Source organism: Nomascus leucogenys, chromosome 22a, assembly GCF_006542625.1.
Source record: "Nomascus leucogenys isolate Asia chromosome 22a, Asia_NLE_v1, whole genome shotgun sequence".
Lineage (NCBI taxonomy): Eukaryota > Metazoa > Chordata > Mammalia > Primates > Hylobatidae > Nomascus > Nomascus leucogenys.
The window spans coordinates 101,245,177-101,266,119 of NC_044402.1; the positions used below are offsets into that span (position 1 = coordinate 101,245,177).

Consider the following 20,943-nt stretch of genomic DNA (forward strand, 5'->3'; position numbering starts at 1 on the left):
GGCCTCCAGGACCTCTTAGAGCCTTTACTGTAAACCTAAAGATCACACCTGTAATCCCAGCACTTTGGGAGGCCGAGGTGGGCAGATCATGAGGTCAAGAGATCAAGACCATCCTGGCCAACATGGTCTCTGTAAACCCCGTCTCTAGTGAAAAAAAAAAAAAATACAAAAAGTAGCTGGGCATGGTGGTGTGCACCTGTAGTCCCAGCTACTCGGGATGCTGAGGCAGGAGAATCGCTTGAACCTGGGAGGCAGAGGATGCAGTGACCCACTGCACTCCAGCCCGGGTAAAAGAGCAAGACTCCGTCTCAAAAAGAAAAAAAAAATCAGAGAAAATAGCAAATGGATTGGCTGGCCTTTCCAGACTAACTTTTTATCCTGTCCCTCCTCTTTCTAACTGTATAAAGTGAATAATTAATGGTAGAGCTCTTGCCATTAGTATCAGTTTCAGGAATACCCAAGTTTTCAGATTTGGGATACTTGCATATACATAATAAGATATCTTGGAGATGAGACCCAAATTTAAACATGAAGTTCATTTACATTTCATATATACCTTATACACATAGTCTGAAGGTAATTTTACACAATATTTTAATTAATTTGTCCTACGACTTAATTCTTTAAAACATTTTTAATTTTATTATAAAATAACACTTCCAGGATACAGACTTGCTGTGGTAGGAATATGTAATCAGGCCACTCAAAAATGCCTGCACTTGAGGCTCAGCATTTAAAAATGAATGTTTATATGTAACAAAAATTAAATGATGTATTTTTTGTATTAAAATTAAACATGTTGGATAATCGTTATAATAAAGAATATGCTCTAAGAATGGGGATAAAAGCTGTTGGGTGCCCCTTGGTACCACCATTTCATAGAAGATCACAGTTGTAAACAAGCAGAAGGATGATGCAATCTCTGACATAATTAAAACCGGGTAAACCACAGTAAGTGTGTTCCAGCAATTTGTCAAGTTATTTGTCCAGGTCTGTCATAGCTACTGAGCAAATGGGTTGGCATGAATAGTTATGTCCTTAATGTGTATATCATTAAGAGGTCGGTATGTCTTCTCATTTACTGGCAACTTCTCCAACTCATCTAGAGTTTCCAGACCATCTATTACCCTGAAAGAGAAACAATATAACATGAAAATTTCCTTAAATTGAAACATGATGTTCATGTTTCAAACTGTTTTTCTACACTTTCGTACTTCCAACACCAAATGTGTGGGTTTTCCCAGTTCTCCAATTCTCTGGGTATCCCACAACTTAATTATTTTTTCGAAATTTTATTTATTTTTTTAAAGACAGGGTCTCACTGGGACTACAAGGGTATGCCCCCACACCTGGCCCTACAATTTAATTGTGACACTAACTACAAGGAGTGAACAGAGACCCCGGTTAATCCCACAAGACAGCCCCTACTACTTCGGATGCCAGTTCCAAGTCCCGGTTGTGATCTGTACTATCTGACTAACCATGATATAATTTGGGATTTTTCATGCCCCCCCAGCTCTGTTCAATAATTTTCAAAAATGGCTCATAGAACTTAGGAAAGCACTTTATTTATTATTATGGGCTATTATAAAGGTTACAATTCAGGAACAACCAAATGGAGGAGATGCATAGGGCAAAGTGTGAGAGAGGGGCACAGTGCTTCCATGCTCTTCTTGGGGTGTGTTACCCTCTTAGTATCTACTTGTGTTCACCAACCTGGAAGCTCTCAAACCCTGTTTAGAGTTTTTACGGAGGGCACATTAGGTAGGCACGATTAATTAAATCACTGGCCACTGGTGACTGGAACTCAATCTCCAGCCCTTCTCTCCTTCCCAGAGGTCAAGAATAGGTCACTGAATGTTCCAGCCCTCTAAAAATACACGGCTGATTCCTCTGGCAACCAGCCCTCCATACCGAAAGCTATCTAGAACCCCACCAAGAGTCACCTCATTAGCATAAACTCAGGTATGGTTGAATGGGGCTTATTATGAACAATAAAATATTCCTTTCACTCCTGTCACTCAGGAAATTGCAAGGTTTTTAAAAGAACTATGCTGGAAACCATGGATGAAGTCCAAATATGTATTATTACAACACACTAGTCATAAAGATTTCTTTGCTACAGGAAATACATGGAGAAAGTATGTAGATGACACTATTAGCAATATTGCCCTACAATGAGAATCCTAAAGTAGATGACCACTGCACTTTGTACTTGTTTTTTTGTTTGTTTGTTTTTGTTTTTGAGACGGAGTCTCGCTCTGTCGCCCAGGCTGGAGTGCAGTGGCGCAATCGCGGCCCACTGCAAGCTCCACCTCCCCGGTTCACGCCATTCTCCTGCCTCAGCCTCTCCGAGTAGCTGGGACTACAGGTGCCTGCCACCACGCCCGGCTAATTTTTTGTATTTTTAGTAGAGACGGGGTTTCACTGTGGTCTCGATCTCCTGACCTTGTGATCTGCCCACCTCGGCCTCCCAAAGTGCTGGGATTACAAAAGCGTGAGCCACCGCGCCCGGCCACTTGTTTTTTTTTTTTTTGAGATGAAGTCTTGCTCTGGTCCCCCAGGCTGGAGTGCAATGGCGTGATCTCGGCTCACTGCAACCTCCGCCTCCCGGGTTCAAGCGATTCTCCTACCTCAGCCTCCCGAGTAGCTGGGATTATAGGAGCCTACCACCACGCCTGGCTAATTTTTGTATTTTTAGTAGAGATGGAGTTTCAGCATGTTGGCCAGGCTAGTATGGCCTGACCTCAGGTGATCCGCCCGCCTTGGCCTCCCAAAGTGTTGGGATTCAGGCGTGAGCCACCAAGCCCGGCAGTTAATTGTTTAATTATAGTATTTCTCTCTTTTTTTTTTTTTTTTTTTGAGATGGAGTCTCACTCCCATTCCCCAGGTTGGAGTGCAGTAGCACTATCTCGACTCATTGTAGCCTCTTCCTCCAGGTTCAAGCAATTCTGCATCAGCCTCCCAAGCAGCTGGAACTACAGGCACATGCCCCCACGCCCAGCTAATTTTTGTGTTTTTAGTAGAGATGGGATTTCACCACGTTGGCCAGGCTGGTCTCAAACTCTTGACCTCAAGTGATCTGCCCACCTCAGCCTCCCAAAGTGCTGGAGTTATAGGCATGAGCCACCGCGTCTGGCCTAATTATGGCATTTCTACTTTTTGCTTCTGGATAACAACAAGAAGTAATAAAAATAGGAGAAGAGAAGACTGACAGTTAACTCAGCCTCCAGCAATCCCACTTCATGTTACCACCAAGAAAAAATATATTGAGAGCTATTCTTCAAATACAAGTTTTGGAAATTTCAGTCTAAAACATTTGCTAAGAAAGAGTGGCTTTCGATCTCCTGACCTCATGATCTGCTGGCCTTGGCCTCCCAAAGTGCTAGGATTACAAGCGTGAGCCACTGCACCTGGCCATCTGACTGCATTTTGACTGCAACCCGTCACATGAGGTCAGATGTGGAATTTTCTACTTGTGGCATCATGTTGGTGTTCAGAAAGTTCCTAATTTTGAATTTTCAGATTAGGGATTCTCAACCAGTGGTATGTACTTTAAAAAATTAACAGATTTGTAGGCCTGGTGCGGTGGCTCACGCCTGTAATCTCAGCACTTTGGGAGGCCAAGGCGGGCGGATCACGAGGTCAGGAGATAGAGACCATCCTGGCTAACACGGTGAAACCCCATCTCTACTAAAAATACAAAAAATTAGCCGGGCATGGTGGCAGGCGCCTGTAGTCCCAGCTACTTGGGAGGCTGAGGCAAGAGAACGGCGTGAACCCGGGAGGGGGAGCTTGCAGTGAGCCGAGATGGCGCCACTGCACTCCAGCCTGGGCAACAGAGTGAGACTCTGTCTCAAAAAAAAAAAAAAAATTAACAGATTTGCATTTTATTTTGCATTTTCACAGAATGGGTACTTCAACCAAAACATTTTGATTTTACCCCTAAATATAGACATTTAAGTCTTTAAATTATAAGTCTTAAAAGCTATCCCACCTTCTAGGTCAGTAAGAGAAACAGAGGAGGTAGAAAATAGGTCTCAGGTAAAAAGTTAAAAAAACCCAGCAGGTAGAACTGAGGCAGTTAAGTAGAGTCAAGTATCTGGGAAACGGATCCCTTGGAGAACTAGAGGAATTTACTGGATCATCTTCCCAGAAAAATGTGTGTGCATCTGTATACGACAAACAAGGAATTAATGAACCTAAGGTTAATCTTTGTTCTAAACTCTACAGTTTTGTCACAAATCCAGTAAAATGAGTCCTGGTAATAACTGAACAATAATTTTGAGTGATAGGTTAAGGGAGAAAATAAGAGGGAAACTGGGTTATTTACAAACACAAAAAAAACTACTAAATGTTGTAATATTTCTTTTTTCCTTTATTATTAATGTGTAAATTAGACACATGTATATGGAATGAAAAAGAAAAGATCTGTCTAGATCTCATTGCAACCTTGACGCCCTGAGCCCAGCAATCCTCCCACTTCAGCCTCCCAAGTAGCTGGGACCATAGGTGTGAGCCACCACACCTGGATAATTTTTAAATTTTTTTGTAGAGACAGGGTTTCACTATGTTACCTAGGCTGGGAGTTCTCTATTTTTAATTAACCTAATTTGGCATCCAAACTATTAAACAGAACAAACTCTGGAATTGTGCCTTGGTTTATTAAGCATGATAATTATTTGTTGAATGAACAGACAAATTGACTTCCCACTGATTTATAAAAGCAACTCCCAGACATAGTACTTTTAATAGATACCCTGGCAGAAACTGTGAAACACCTTTCTAGGAGCCATTCTTCTTACTCAGAGAAATCTAATTTTAGTAAGGGTGGCAATGTGGCTGAAATACATTTTCTACCCTCCATTGTAGGTAAGGAGTGGTTACATTACTAAGTTCTGGGTCTTCTGGAAAAGTTTTTTTTTTTTTGAGACGGAGTCTCACTTTGTCACCAGGCTGGAGTGCAGTGGCGCAATCTTGGCTCACTGCAATCTCCACCTCCAGGGTTCAAGCCATTCTCCTGCCTCAGCTTCCTGAGTAGCTGGGATTACAGGCGCGCACCGCCGCACCCAGCTAATTTTTGTATTTTTTAGTAGAGACGGGGTTTCACCATGTTGGCCAGGATGGTCTTGATCTCCTGACCTCATGATCTGCCCTCCTTGGCCTCCCAAAGTGCTGAGATTACAGGTGTGAGCCACTGCACCCGGCTTTTCTTTTCTTTTTTTTTTTTTAGAGATAGGGTATCATTCTGCTGCCCAGGCTGGAGTACAGTGGTGTGATCTCAGCTCATGCAGCCTGGAACTCCTGGGCTCAAGTGATTCTCCCACCTCAGCCTCCTGAGTAGTTGGGATTACAGGTGTGTGTCACCACACCTGGCTAATTTTTAAAATTTTTTTAAAGAGATGGGTTCTCGCTATGTTGCACAGGCTGGTCTTGAACTCCTGGCCTCAAGTGATCCTCCTGTCTCAGCCCCCCAAAGGACTGGGATTACAGGCCTGGGAAAGTTCTGTTAATTAAAAAAGGTGAATCAGCTAGCAAGCACCTTTTGTCTTTCCTCCTCTTTCCTGCCTGATACACAGAAGTTTTGATAAGAGCTGTGCTGCCAGTATTATGACAGAGGTGCCTAGAACACTGGTAACAAAATGGAACCACCATGCCAGTCCATCTTGTTTAAGCCACTATTTTTCAGATCTGTTAGTTGCTGTGAAATGCTATCATTAATGAAAATGGACCAGCCTGGGCAACATAGTGAGACCCTGTCTCTAAAAAAAAGAGTTTTTTTTTGTTTGTTTGTTTTTTTGTTTTTTTTTTTTGAGACGGAGTCTTGCTCTGTCACCCAGGCTGGAGTGCAGTGGCGCAATCTCGGCTCACTGCAAGCTCCGCCTCCCGGGTTCATGCCATTCTCCTGCCTCAGCCTCTCCGAGTAGCTGGGACTACAGGCGCCCGCCACCACGCCCGGCTAATTTTTTGTATTTTTAGTAGAGACAGGGTTTCACCATGGTCTCGATCTCCTGACCTCGTGATCCGCCTGCCTCGGCCTCCCAAAGTGCTGGGATTACAAGCGTGAGCCACCGCGCCCGACCCTTTTTTTTTTTTAAAGTAGCTGCGCATGATGGTACACATTTGTGGTTCCAGTTACTCAGGAGGCTGAGGTGAGAGGATCACTTGAGACCAGGAGGTTGAGGCTGCAATGACCCATGACTGTGCTACTGCACCACACTCCAGCCTGGTGACAGAGCCTTTCATCTCAAAAAAAGAAAAATAAAATAGATATACTATGTTAATTTGCATAACAATATTGAAAAATTATTGGCCTCTTTTACAAAATAAGGAAAATAAGGCTCAGGGAGATTATAACTTTCCCAAGGTCACAGGGTAGCTAAGTGGTAGACTTTTTTTTTTTTTTTTGAGACGGAGTCTCGCTCTGTCACCCAGGCTGGAGTGCAGTGGCGCGATCTCGGCTCACTGCAAGCTCCGCCTCCCGGGTTCACGCCATTCTCCTGCCTCAGCCTCCGGAGTAGCTGGGACTACAGGCGCCCGCCACCGCGCCCGGCTAATTTTTTGTATTTTTAGTAGAGACGGGGTTTCACCGTGTTAACCAGGATGATCTCGATCTCCTGACCTCGTGATCTGCCCACCTCGGCCTCCCAAAGTGCTGGGATTACAGGCGTGAGCCACCGCGCCCAGCCAAAGTGATAGACTTAAACTGCAGGTACATTTAGCTCTCACACCACTCTTCTTCTTTTTCTTTTTTTTTTTTTTTTTTTTATTTTGAGGCAGAGTCTCACTCTGTCGCCCAGGCTGGAGTGCAATGGCATGATCACGGCTCACTGTAACGTCCGCCTCCCAGGTTCAAGTAATTCTCCTGCTTCAGCCTCCTGAGTAGCTTGGACTACAGGTGTGTGCCACCATATCCAACTAATTTCTTAAAATATTTTTAGTAGAGGCTGGGCGCAGTGGCTCACGCTTGTAATCCCAGCACTTTGGGAGGCTGAGGCGGGCGGATCACAAGGTCAGGAGATCGAGACCACGGTGAAACCCCGTCCCTACTAAAAATACAAAAAAATTAGCCGGGCGTGGTGGCGGGCGCCTGTAGTCCCAGCTACTTGGAGAGGCTGAGGCAGGAGAATGGCGTGAACCCGGGAGGCGGAGCTTGCAGTGAGCCGAGATTGCGCCACTGCACTCCAGCCTGGGCAACAGAGTGAGACTCTGTCTCAAAAAAATATATATATATATTTTTAGGAGAGATGGGGTTCTGCCACATTGGCCAGGCTGGTCTTGAACCCCTGACCTCAGACAATCTGCCCATCTTGGCCTCCCAAAGTGCTGGGATTACAGGTGTGAGGCACTGTGCTCAGCGTCACTCTTTTCAATATTAGTTATGCTACTGTCACAGCTAAGCATATGCACCACTTGCATTGAAATGCTAAAAGAAAACCATAACCAGAATACTCACTTCCCAAATACGGTGTATTTCATGTCCAAATGTGGCTGTTTGCCATAGGTGATGAAGAACTGAGATCCATTGGTGTTCGGGCCATTATTAGCCATAGACACAACACCTCTAACACTGTGCTGAAAAAGACACATCAAAGTATTAACTGTGTTTTTATATAACCATCCCAAATATAGTACTGAAACAAGACAGGCACACCTTTGTTTTCTTTTTTAAAAATATTTGAGATGGGTGTCTCACTATGTTGCTCAGGCTGGTCTCTAACTCCTAGGCTCAAGTGATCCTCCTGCCTTAGCCTCCAAAGTGTTGGGATTACAGGTGTGAATCACCACACCCAGCCAAGACATTCACTCTTTACCTTCACAATACTTAAGGGGGCAAGTAAACATTTAACCAACTTCTCTCTATTAGGGGTAATCCAAATGTTCAGTTTCTACCTTTTCTGTATCCTTGAAAACTTGTATGTAAAAGGTTAATATATCAAATCATATTTCTCAATTAATTTCATTTTCACTTTGAAGAAATACAGCCATGGACACTTTTTACAATATCAACAAATAATAGAAATAATCCTTACATTTATATTAAGGAATAGTGTGCTGGAATGAAACGATCAGGCAGGCAACAAAACCAAAATGCCCACAATCTCTTCTCACATACAATGGACTCTTGCTAGTTTCTTTATCTGTAAAACAAGGGAGGTTGGACTAGTTCAAGGGTCTATTCGTAACTCAGATGCTCACAAGAGTCAAGTAGATAAACTGACAATTGGGCAGAATGTAAACATTCAAGAGAGATGAAGTCTGGCAAAATGAATAGGCTATCCCTTGATTAATGGCATTAAATATTCTTTTTTAACTAATGGCCACAGATAATGCATCTGCGGGTGTTCCACTCATGGGCAGTCAGTTTATAACCCCAGGACTGAACGATCTAAGAAAGGTCTCACCTAGCCTATTATCATGATAGTATTTGTTTACAAGTTTACAAGAGACAGTGTATAGAAATTAAAAGGACCTTACTGATAAGAATGAAGATATAACTGTGAACTATGTTATAGGGAGGTGCCTGTAATACACTACGACTCCACCAATTACTCTAGTTTTAGCTATTCATTGGGTGACACTAGTAAGTCATAGAGATGCACCTATATCAAAATATTAATGCTTGTCTCCCTAAAAGGTGTTCACTAATCAAATGTAATAAATACATACACATATAATATTTAATACATACACAATATTTAATACATACACAAAAATATAGTTAATAAAAATGTAAGTTAATAAAATAAGCACCCATTAACATATTTCCCAGCTTTCAGAGTTAAAACTTGCCAATTCATTGAATAATGGGAGCTCAAGAAAAAATAAAAGTTACCAATTAATTACATATATCTATGTGCTCCTCTCCATCTATTACCTCAGCCTCTACAAGAGGTAACCACTATTCTAATACTTTTTTTTTCATTTTTTCATTTTTTTTTTTTGTTTTAGAGACAGGGTCTTGCTCTGTCACCCAGGTTAGAGTGCAGTGGTGCAATCATAGCTCACTGTAGCCTTGAACTCCTAGGCTCGAGCAATCTTTCCACCTTGGCCTCCTGAGTAGCTGAGACTACAGATGTACACCACCATACCTGGCTAATTTTTTAACTTTTAGTAGAGATGAGGGCTCAATATGTTGCTCAGGCTGATCTCAAACTCCTGGCCTCAAGTACTTTTTCCTCTCACCTCGGCCCCCTAAAGTGCTGGGATTATAAGAGTGAGCCACTGTGCCCAGCCCTAACACATTTACGCATTTCTAAACAACACGTTCTTTCCTTTTCCTTATGAATGTAATTACATTGTAACATTTTAGTCTTCTGGGAAATGCTTTCTACCAATAATGTTACATTTCTAAGGTCATACATGTACATATAGCCATAGTTTATTACTATTTTTTTACTACTATGTGATATTTCACTACTGAATATACTACAATTTATCCACAATCTACATAGTGATTTATCTATAATCAATGGACATTTGGGTTGTTTCTAGACTTTTGCTGTTACAAACAGTACATCAGAACACTCCTGTACATGTCTCTTGGTGTAAACTTACAAGTTTCTCTTGAGTAAACATTCGGGAATGGAATTCCTGGGCCAGAATATATGAAGAGTCAATACATATCCATAACCTTGGTGTATAAGGTGTATAATATATAATGGTTTTTTTTTTTTTAAACAGAGTCTGGCTCTGTCGCCCAGGCTGGAGTGCGGCAGCAAGATCTCGGCTCACTGCAAGCACTGCCTCCTGGGTTCAGGCCATTCTCCTGCCTCAGCCTCCTGAGTAGCTGGGACTACAGGCACCCACCACCACACCCGGCTACTTTTTTGTATTTTTTGGTAGAGATGGGGTTTCACTGTGTTAGCCAGGATGGTCTCGATCTCCTGACCTCGTGATCCACCTGCCTCGGCCTCCCAAAGTGCTGGGACTACAGGCGTGAGCCACTGCGCCTGGCCTATATAATGGTTCTTAACTCTGCCTGCAAAAGAATCATCTAGGAACCTTAAAATATAGTCTAAGTCCTAACCAGCCCTACTGACTTTATTTTTAGGAGGGCAAGGCCATGATCTGTTATAGTTTTAAAACTTCCAGCCAAGTGCAGTGGTTCACTCCTATAATCCCAACACTTTGGGAGGCCAAGACAGGAGGATCATCTGAGTCCAGGAGTTTCAGACCAGACTGGGCAACAGAGCAAGATCTCGTCTCTACAAAAAAACAAAAATTATCTGGGCATGGTGGTGCACTCCTGTGGTCCAGCTACTTGAGAGGCTGAGGCAGGAGAAACTGCTTGAGCTCAGGTCAAGGCTGCAGTGAACCATGATCAGGCCACTGCACTCAGCTTAGGCAACAGAGTGAGACCCAGTCTCAAAAACAAACAACAAAGTTCCACAGGTGATTCTGTCATAGCCAGTCTCTGGTTTTCAACTGGTATACAGAAGCAGTCATTAATGTAATAATTAATACCTAAAAAATTGTTTAGATATTCATTCAGGAAAAAGTTGACTTTTCAAAAAGTTTATCACCTCCCAGCCTCAACTCCTGTAACAAAACTAATACATTTCCTTACAATAGAAAAGTAAAATGAACCAGCTTGGGCAACATAGTGAGACACCATCTGTACAAAAAATACAAACATTAGCCAGGCATGGTGACATGCACCTGTAGTCCCAGCTACTCTGGAGGCTGAGGTGGAAGGATCACCTGAGCCCAGAAAATTTAGGCTGCAGTGAGCCAAGACTGCATCACTGCACTCCAGCCTGGGGGACAGAGCAAGACCCTGTCTCTAAAAAAAGGTTTTAAAAAAAGCAAAAAGAAAAGAAATTACTCCTAGTCTCATCATCCAGAGATAAACACTGCAATGAATTTTTTTCAGAATTTTTGTGGGTACATTTTAATGTAATGGAAATATAATAATACACTTAAACTGCGTATTTTGATTGAGTAGACTTTTTTTTTTTTGAGTGGGGTCTCGTTCTGTGCATGATCTTGGCTCACTGCAGCCTTGATCTCCTGGGCTCAAGCAATCCTTCCAGTTCAGCCTCTTGAGTAGCTGGGACTACAGGCACACGCCACTACAACAGGCTAATATTTGTACTTTTTTGTAGAGACGGGGGTCTCACTATGTTGCCCAGGCTGGTTTCAAACTCTTGGCCTCAAGCAATCCTCCTTACTGGGCTTCTCAAAGTGCTGGGATTACTGTACCCAGCCCTGATTGAGGATACTTCATTGCTCTTTTTCTAATCATAAAGTTATCATTCTATGGAGATACAAAGTTTGAAAGACCACATAATAAGTCATCAACTGAAGTTATCTCTGGGAAGTGGAATTGATTTTTAAAACTAGGCATGCACTAGTTTTTAATTTTAGACAAAAAAAAAAAATGACTCCACAGAGGTTTGAAAAACACAGAAAAATATAACAAAGAAAATTAAAAATCCCTAATTTTACCATGCTAAAGACTATTTATATGCACTACTCTTTAACCTAGTTGCGATCTACCACAGGTATTAAGTCAAATTAATACAGGGATGTTCAAATATCTAACAGAAGATGATAAAAGCTGGGCGCTGATAATGGGCGACATTGCAACCAGGAAGTTTGATAGTCTTTCCTCCCTGCTCTCAAAAAAGGCCAGTTTCATGTCATTCAACATGAATTTTATGGTGAGATATTAAGCCTCTTTGGTACACTACTAGTTAAACATTTCAGGTTAGATTCAAAGATGAACTCACTTAAGAGCCACATGGTGGTGGGATTCCAGTACACATGTCAGGCTAGGACCACCATTTATCAAGTCTCCCCGACATCATTTGTCAAATGTACAAAAACTATAAAAAAGTATATTCATTTTGCAATGATGTTAACTTGTATCACTATGACTCATGTATCAAAGCTTCCATGCATAACCAAGGCATGAGAAAATAGATTTTTAAAGCATTGAGGATTTACCTTAAGATATTCACTGTATTCATCCTCAAACTTCTTGCCCCAGATACTGTTGCCTCCTCTTCCAGTTCCTATATTACAAGTGAAGCAAATCAAAAGAAGTGTTTAATTAAAATTGAAAACAAGTTCATTTCCCAAAACTTAAGGAATACTTTATAGTTCGACTGTTTAAATATAGACAAAATTTGATATGGCCTCTCCTAATTCCCCAAATTTAACTTTACAGACCTGAAGATTAAAACAGACCTACAAAAAACAAAAAAGAATAACCCTCCTTATAAATATTGTTCATATATATTTAAGTATGAAAAGCTTCACAAATTTGTGTCTCGTCCTTGTGCAGGGGCCACACTAATCTTCTCTGTATTGTTCAAATTTTAGTATATGTGCTGCCAAAGTGAGCACAATATTATTCACATTTTAGGGGTAGGTGCTAATAATTTCTGCTTTAAAATTACACCATGTAATACTATGCAGCCATAAAAAGGATGAGATCATGTCCTTTGCAGGGACATGGACGCAGCTGGAAGCCATCATTCTCAGCAAACTAACACAGGAACAGAAAACCAAACACCGCATATTCTCACTCATAAGTGGGAGTTGAACAATGAGATCACATGGACACAAGGAGGGGAACAACACACAGCAGGGCTAGTTGGGGGGTGGGGGGCAAGGGGAGGGAGAGCATTAGGATGAATAGCTAATGCATGCTGGGCTTAAAACCTAGATGACGGGCTGATAGGTGCAGCAAACCACCATGGCACACATATACCTATGTAACAAACCTACATGTTCTGCACTTGTAGAACAGAACTTATTAAACAAAACAAAATGAAAACTCCACGTTTTTAATTCCTCTTCTTTTACCCACTTTTTCATACTATACATTCAGTTCCTTAGATCTTAGTTAATGGAATAACTTACCTGTTGGATCTCCTGTTTGAACCATGAAACCCTTGATATTCCTATGAAATATACAGCCATTGTAGTAATTACTGGCACAAAGAGCCAAGAAATTCTGAAGGGAGTAAAAATAATGATTGAGAAATGATGCAGCAGAAACCCAGTTAAGACAAAGAACCAATCATATTTACTGAAAATGTGATAGCAGCATATTTAAACTATGACTTTTGGCATTACTTTGGATGTCATTTCCCTGCCTACAACACTTCAATAGCTTCCTTCTCCTCTTGGAGTAAAATACAAAATCTTCAGCCAGGCATGGTGGCTAATGCCTGTAATCCCAGCACTTTGGGAGGCCGAGGTGGGTGGATCACGAGGTCAGAAGATCGAGACCATCCTGGCTACGGCGAAACCCCATCTCTACCAAAAATACAAAAAATTAGCTGGGTGTGGTGGCAGGCACCTGTAGTCCCAGCTACTCTGGAGGCTGAGGCAGGAGAATGGCGTGACCTCGGGAGGCGGAGGTTGCAGTGAGCCGAGATCGCACCACTGCACTCCAGCCTGGGCGACAGAGACTCCATCTCAAAAACAAAACAAAACAAAACAAGGCCGGGCGCGGTGGCTCACGCTTGTAATCCCAGCACTTTGGGAGGCCGAGGCGGGCGGATCACGAGGTCAGGAGATCGAGACCACTGTGAAACCCCATCTCTACTAAAAATACAAAAAATTAGCCGGGCGTGGTGGCAGGCGCCTGTAGTCCCAGCTACTCGGAGAGGCTGAGGCAGGAGAATGGCGTGAACCCGGGAGGCGGAGCTTGCGGTGAGCTGAGATTGCGCCACTGCACTCCAGCCTGGGCGACAGAGCAAGATTCCATCTCAAAAAAAACAAAACAAAACAAAAAGAAAATCTTCAGCAGAGCCTAACAAGCCCTGCAGTACCTGGCTTACCTCCTCATCACATATACTAAGAACTGCTTTCTTGTTGCTTACTACCTAAACTCCATCAGCATTCTGACAATCCAAAAGGGGCAGCTTTTCTTACCTGGGGGACTTTGTACCTGAGATTTCTATATCTGGAATGTTCTTTTTTTTTTGTAGAGACAGTGTCTCCTTATGTTGCCCAGGCTGGTCTTGAACTCCTGATCTCAAATGATCCTCCTGCCTCAGCCACCCAAAGTGCTGGAATTACAGGTGTGAGCCAACGTGCCTGGCCTTGGAATTTTTTAAAATTTTATTTCACAACCTTTTCTGAATCTGAATACCTGGAATATTCTTTTTATACCTCTTTCCATGGAGATGCCCTCGTACCTTTGCATTTAGTTTAAGTATTAGTTTATCGGCTACGCCTGCCCTCACCTTCTTCCTTTCCCATTATTCTCTATCTCAACACTTAATTTTTTTCAAGGCATTATCATCTTTTAGAATTACTTAATTTTAGGCCAGGCACAGCAGCTCACACCTGTAATCTCAGCACTTTGGGAGGCAGGAAGATCACTTGAGTCCAGGAGTTCAAGACCAGCCTGGGCAACATAGTAAGACCTCATCTCTATCTTAAAAAAAAAAAAAAAAAAAAAATTTCTTAAAAATGTAATTACTTGGCCGGGCGCGGTGGCTCACGCCTGTAATCCCAGCATGTTGGGAGGCCGAGACGGGCGGATCACGAGGTCAGGAGATCGAGACCATCCTGGCTAACACGGTGAAACCCTATCTCTACTAAAAATACAAAAAATTAGCCGGGCACGGTGGCAGGCGCCTGTAGTCCCAGCTACTCAGGAGGCTGAGGCAGGAGAATGGCGTGAACCCGGGAGGGGGAGCTTGCAGTGAGCCGAGGTCACGCCACTGCACTCCAGCCTGGGCGACAGAGCTAGACTCTGTCTCAAAAAAAAAAAAAAAAAAAAAAAAAAAAAATATATATATATATATATATATATATATATATATATATATATAATTACTTAATTTTCCTGCCCTGCTTATTTTTACAACTAAAATATTGGCTCCATGAGGGTAAGGAATGTCTGCTGCTCATCACTGTATCTCCAGACTCTGGGGCAAGATAGCCTTTCACGAATAATGGGTTTTTTGTTTTGTTTTGAGGCAGGGTCTTCCTCTGTCACCTAGGCTGGAGTGCAACAGTGTGATCAGAGCTCACTACAGCCTTGACCTCCTAGGCTCAAGCAATTCTCCCACCTTGGCCTCCCTTGTAGCTGGGACAACAGGCTCACACCATAACACCTGGCTAGTTTTTGTATTTTTTTTTAGAGATGGGGGTCTCACTATATTCCCTAGGTAGGCCTAGAACTTCTGAGCTCACCTTAGCCTCCCAAAGTGCTGGAATTATAGATGTGAGCCACCATGCCCAGCCATAAACAATTGTTGAATAAATGAATATATACAGGTGACTCTTCTTCCTTCCATCCTTGTCATTTAAACAGGTGAAACAGGCCGGGCATGGTGGCTCATGCCTGTAATCCCAGCACTTTGGGCAGCCAAGACAGGTGGATCACCTGAGGTCAGGAGTTCAAGACCAGCCTGATCAACATGGTGAAACCCCATCTCTACTAAAAATACAAAATTAGCTGGGCATGGTGGCTAGCGCCTATAGTGCCAGCTACTCGGGAGGCTGAGGCAGGAGAATCCCTTGGGCCTGGGAGGCGGAGGTTGCAGTGACCCAAGATTGGGCCACTGCACTCCAGCCTGGGCAACAAGAGCAAAACTCTGTCTCAAATAAATAAATAAATATAAACAGGCGAAATAATGTATAGAACAGGCCAGACATGGTAGCTCACGCCTGTAATTCCAACACTTCAGGAAGCTGAGATGGGAGGATGGCTAGAGACCAGGAGTTCGAGACCACCAAGTTGGGCAACATAGTGAGACCTCATCTCTATAAAAAATTTTAAAAAAAATTAGCCTGGCATGGTGGCACACGCCTGTAGTCCTATCTACTTGGGAGGCCAAGGTAGGAGGATTGTTTGAGCCCAGGAGGTTGAGGCTGCAATGAACTGTGATTGCACCACTGCACTCCAGTCTGGGCGACAAAGCAAGACCCTGTCTCAAAAAAAAAAAAAAAGTAAGGCTGGGCGCGGTGGCTCAAGCCTGTAATCCCAGCACTTTGGGAGGCCGAGGTGGGCGGATCACGAGGTCAGGAGATCGAGACCATCCTGGCTAACACAGTGAAACCCCGTCTCTACTAAAAATACAAAAAAATTAGCCGGGCGTGTTGGCGGGCGCCTGTAGTCCCAGCTACTCGGGAGGCTGAGGCAGGAGAATGGCATGAACCCGGGAGGCGGGGCTTGCAGTGAGCCGAGATCGTGCCACTGCACTCTAGCCTGGGGGACAGAGCAAGACTCCATCTCAAAAAAAAAAAAAAAAAAAAAGTATACAACAATTCTTTAATATAATATCCTGCCAGGCACGGAGGCTCATGCCTATAATCCCAACACTTTGGGAGGCTGAAGCAGGCGGATTACCTGAGGTCAGAAGTTTGAGACCAGCCTGGTCAACATGGTGAAACCCCGTTTCTACTAAAAAAATACAAAAATTAGCTGGGCATGGTGGTGGGTGCCTGTAATCCCAGGTACTTGGGAGGCTGAGGCAGGAGAATCGTTTGAATCCCAGAGGTGGAGGTTGCAGTGAGTCAAGATCATGCCACTGCACTCCAGCCTAGGTGACAGAGCAAGACTCCGTCTTAAAAAAAAAAGAAAAAAGGCTAGGTGCAGTGGCTCATGCCTGTAATCCCAGCACTTTGGGAGGCTAAGGTGCATGGATCACCTGAGGTTAGAAGTTCGAGACCAGCCTGGCCAACATGGTGAAACCCTGTCTCTACTAAAAATACAAAAATTAGCCAGGCATGGTGGCGCACGCCTGTAATCCCACTTACTCGGGAGGCTGAGGCAGAAGAATTGCTTGAACCCAGGAGGCAGAGGTTGCAGTGAGCCGAGATCGCGCCATTGTACTCCAGCCTCGGGGACACAGCGAGACTCCGTCTCAAAAAAAAAAAAAAAAAAGTAAAAAATATAAAGAAAGAAAAAAAGTAATATAATGTCCTAATGATTACGTTTCCTGAAGAAAATTAGTTCAAGAGAAAAAGATACTGGCTACTCTATTGTTACCGAAAAATTATCTACATTCTCTTTGATCCACCTTTGACATTGGACAAACAAGTGGAAATCAGGCCAGAAGTTAGGATGGTTAGTTTTCCCTAACAATGGTTTTACAGAAAGTTTTGTTGTTGTTATTTAGGTTAGATATTCAATTCCAAAGTGATTATCTTGTATTAACTGATGTTGAATAAGTAAATAATGGTACTTACCTCACATGTTTTGGGTGTCCTCTCACAGAAGACTTCAATTTTAATATCACCTACATCTGTATGCAGTGTCACAGACTAAAAAGGAGAGAAAATGTGAGAACAAATGAAATTTATTTAGGTGACTTTATGCACTGTTTATTTCCCTGTGTGGATATTCAAGATGATAATCTGAATAAAAACAGAAATACTGCTTCAGAGATGACCCATCCACAAAGCAGCTTTTAGAGGTAAGTTGTACTTTTTCCTCAAAATTGATCTCAACAGTAAAGAAAAAACTCCAGAATATAAATGTTAGGGTTAAGTAGTATCCATGATAAAACTTTGGAAGTAAATATTTTGATGGAAAGAATTATTTTAACTTTGAAATTTTTTATCAAGAAAAATAAAAACAATTGTTATGTATTATTGATGTACATGGCAATTCACCAACATCCTTATTTATAGAAAAATGATGAGAAAATGATTTTTCAAAACATAATTTCCACCATTTTCCTTAGGTAATTTAATTCTGAGAAATAGGGTTAAAAAATAATTCCTTTCTCGACTAACAAAAATATACCAAGTGTCAGTGTTTCTAAATCTTAAATGTGCAGAGACAACCACAGTGCTTTCTTGCTTGCTTTTTGTTTTTGTTGTACCTGTTTTTCTGTAACCTGTACACCCCTTGATATGATACTGTATTCCAGAGAGGGAGAAAACAATTTGGAGGGTTCCTTTTTCATTTCTCCTTTTTTTTTTTTTTTTTTTTGAGATGGAGTCTTGCTCTGTCGCCCACGCTGGAGTGCAGTGGTGTGATCTCAGCTCACTACAATCTCCACCTCCTGGGTTCAAGCAATTCTCCTGCCTCAGCCTCCCAAGTAGCTGGGATTACTGGCATATGCCACAACACCCAGATAATTTTTGTATTTTTAGTAGAGACAGGGTTTCACCATGTTGGCCAGGCTGGTCTCGAACTCCTGACCTCAAGTGATTGGCCCACCTCTGCCTCCCAAAGTGCCGAGATTACAGGCGTGAGCCACCGCGCCTGGCCTAGCAGTTAGAGAGTATGAGCAGGTTAAAGATGTGTGTGTGAGAAGCAGGGCACTATTCTCATTGCCTTTTTCTACTTCAGGTTCTAGTTGCCCACTTTATTTAATCTTTTTTTTAAAAGCAGAGATGGGGGCCTCACTGTGTTGCCCAAGCTGGTGTTGAACTCCTGGGATCAAGCAGTCCTCTCACCTCCGCCTCCCAAAGTGCTGGGATCACAGGTGTCAGCCACTGTGCCCAGCCTAGTTGCCCACTTTAGATCTAGAGCAAAATAATCCAATTAAAATTGTCAGACCTGTCTATTCTCTTCTGCTCCTTCAACTCTCCCTTTCCATTTCTATCTATCTTGTAATCAACCTTTCTCCATAAAAGGTAAATTCTGGCTGGGCGTGTTGGCTCACGCCTGTAATTCCAACACTTTGGGAGGCCAAGGCAGGCAGATCACCTGAGGTCAGGAGTTCAAGACCAGCCTGCCCAACATGGCGAAACCCCATCTCCACTAAAAATACAAAAAAATTAGCCGGGCGAGGTGGCGGGCGCCTGTAGTCCCAGCTACTCCGGAGGCTGAGGCAGGAGAATGGCGTGAACCCCGGGGGGCGGAGCCTACAGTGAGCAGAGATCGCGCCACTGCACTCCAGCCTGGGTGAAAGAGCCAGACTCCGTCTCGAAAAAAAAAAAAAAAAAAATACAAAAAATTAGCTGGGCATGGTGGCAGGCGCCTGTAATCTCAGCTACTGGGGAGGCTGAGGCAGAAGAATCGCTTGAACCCAGGGGGCAGAGGCTGCAGTGAGCCGAGATTATGCCACTGCACTCCAGCCTGGGTGACAAGAGCGAAACTAAAAAAAAAAAAAAGGTAAATTCTGTGCATTTTAAGTGACAACATTAAAGAATTTTAAAGTAATTTTGTGTATTTTTTAAAAGTATTATTCCATATTAAGTGCTTCTATATTATACAATTTCTCCATCTTGCCACTGCAATTTCCATGCACTTTTACTGCCCTTGACTGAATTTCTAAAAATTACTTAAAATGAAAGACATTAGATAAAAATTGCTCAAAACTTACCATTTTTCCTCTTAGTGGTTTCAGGAAGGACTACGTAATTTCTCAGAGTCTTACAGCGAGTTCAAAAGTAAGTCTCTAGTCCCAAAAGAAAAAAAGAATTAGGCTATTTTTCTGTCTTAAGTCACACACGCTCATCTTTACTGCACATTTTAAATAAAAATCCTCGCCGGGCGTGGTGGCTCACGCCTATGATCTTAACACTTTGGGAGGCCGAGGCGGGTGGATCACTTGAGGTCAGGAGTTCGAGACCAGCCTGGCCAACATGGCGAAACCCCGTCTCTGCTAACAACACAAAAATTAGCCGGGGGTGTGGTGGCGGGCACCTGTAGTCCCAGCTACTCAGGAGGCTGTGGTAGGAGACTCACTTGAACCCAGGAGGCGGAGGCTGCAGTGGGCCGAGATCAGGCCACTGCACTCCAGCCTTGGGTGACAGCGCGAGACTCCATTAAAAAAAAACGAATCCTCTAATGGCATCCCCTAGGTAATAAAAACCCAGCTATAGAAGTAATGACGAGAGATCCTACCCGATTCAAGCCTCCCAATCTCCTACTTGCCCGGCTTGCTCTTCTTCAAGAGCCTCCTTGCAAGTCCCCCAATAACCCAGATACCTTCCCTTAGGGTCCAGGCATTGGGTGTCCCTTTTGCCTGGAATTCTTACACTCAGACATCTCTACGGCTAATTTCCTCACCTCCAAATTTCTGCTTAAATGTCAAGTTTAACTGACCCGACAATCCTATATAAAACTGTTTTAGCCCTTCAGCCTTAGGACATTCCTATTTCCTTCTCCCACAGAACTTATCACTAATATACTATGAACTTCTCTTTTTTTTTTCACCACAGCACTTATCACTAATATACTATGAACTTCTCTTTTTTTTTTTTTTCATTTTGAGATGGAGTCTTGCTCTGTCGTCAGGCTGGAGTGCAGTGTGGCACGATCTCGGCTCACTGCAACCTCCGCCTCCGCCTCCCGGGTTCAAGTGATTGTCCCGGGTTCAAGTGATTGTCGTGCCTCAGCCTCCCGAGTAGGTGGGACTACAGGCGCGCGCTACCATGCACGACTAATTTTTGTATTTTTAGTAGAGACGGGGTTTCGCCGTGTTGGCCAGGCTGGTCTCGAACTCCTGACTTCAGGTGATCCGCCCGCCTCGGCCTCCCGAAGTGCTGGGATTACAAGCGTGAGCCACCGTGCAGGGTCCTTCTTTTACTCTGACATTGCAACAACAGCCTCGCCGCCCCACTGTTCACTCGCAGTATCCCAAGAACTAAACCAGTAGTAACACAGAACTCAGCAAGCATTCGAATAAGTGAATGAAAGAATTAATGACGTTACTCCATACTTGGGCTTCACCACTTGGTTTAGCACAGCCGTTGTTAAAACAGGAAAAATGCAATCGCAGATGCCAGCAGAGGTCTGTTGGTTCAAAATTATAGTTTCTTTGGGCCAGCGGAAGTTGGGCGCGGTACCCAAGAGAGAAAACGCCCCTACCGCCTCACCTCCTTCCTCCCCTCATCTTCCTATCTCAAACCAAAACGACAATGCAATTTATCCCCAACCGGAAATCTGATAGTGAAAGGGAGCTCTACTAATAATTGCACTGGTACAAGAAGTGTAAGGCGAAACTACCTGGGCAACTTCAAGCAATGCTTTACACTCGGCTGCCAAACGGAAAAGACCACTTCCGC

At 43.2% G+C, this 20,943-nt stretch overlaps 1 protein-coding gene and 1 non-coding gene across 3 annotated transcripts; both read right to left on the reverse strand.

The window, feature by feature from the left end:
* Window positions 1-566: 566 nt before the first annotated feature.
* On the reverse strand, window positions 567-20,921 carry PPIL3 (peptidylprolyl isomerase like 3). Of its 2 annotated transcripts, none has more exons than XM_030803575.1 (7): window positions 20,598-20,795; window positions 19,257-19,331; window positions 17,167-17,241; window positions 12,874-12,967; window positions 11,953-12,020; window positions 7,457-7,575; window positions 567-1,128 (listed from the first exon to the last, which is right to left on the reverse strand). In XM_030803575.1, the coding sequence occupies exons 2-7, from the start codon at window positions 19,257-19,259 to the stop codon at window positions 1,002-1,004; spliced, it is 486 nt and encodes a 161-aa protein (XP_030659435.1). In that variant the 5' UTR covers window positions 19,260-19,331; window positions 20,598-20,795; the 3' UTR covers window positions 567-1,001. The 2 variants fall into 2 exon arrangements, with proteins under 2 accessions (XP_030659435.1, XP_030659436.1); XM_030803576.1 differs by lacking the exon at window positions 20,598-20,795 and adding an exon at window positions 20,885-20,921 and having other exon boundaries at window positions 576-1,128; window positions 19,257-19,329.
* LOC115832749 lies at window positions 12,248-12,354 on the reverse strand. Its single transcript, XR_004028247.1, has one exon. It is a non-coding gene; the product is annotated as a U6 spliceosomal RNA (small nuclear RNA).
* Window positions 20,922-20,943: the final 22 nt, after the last annotated feature.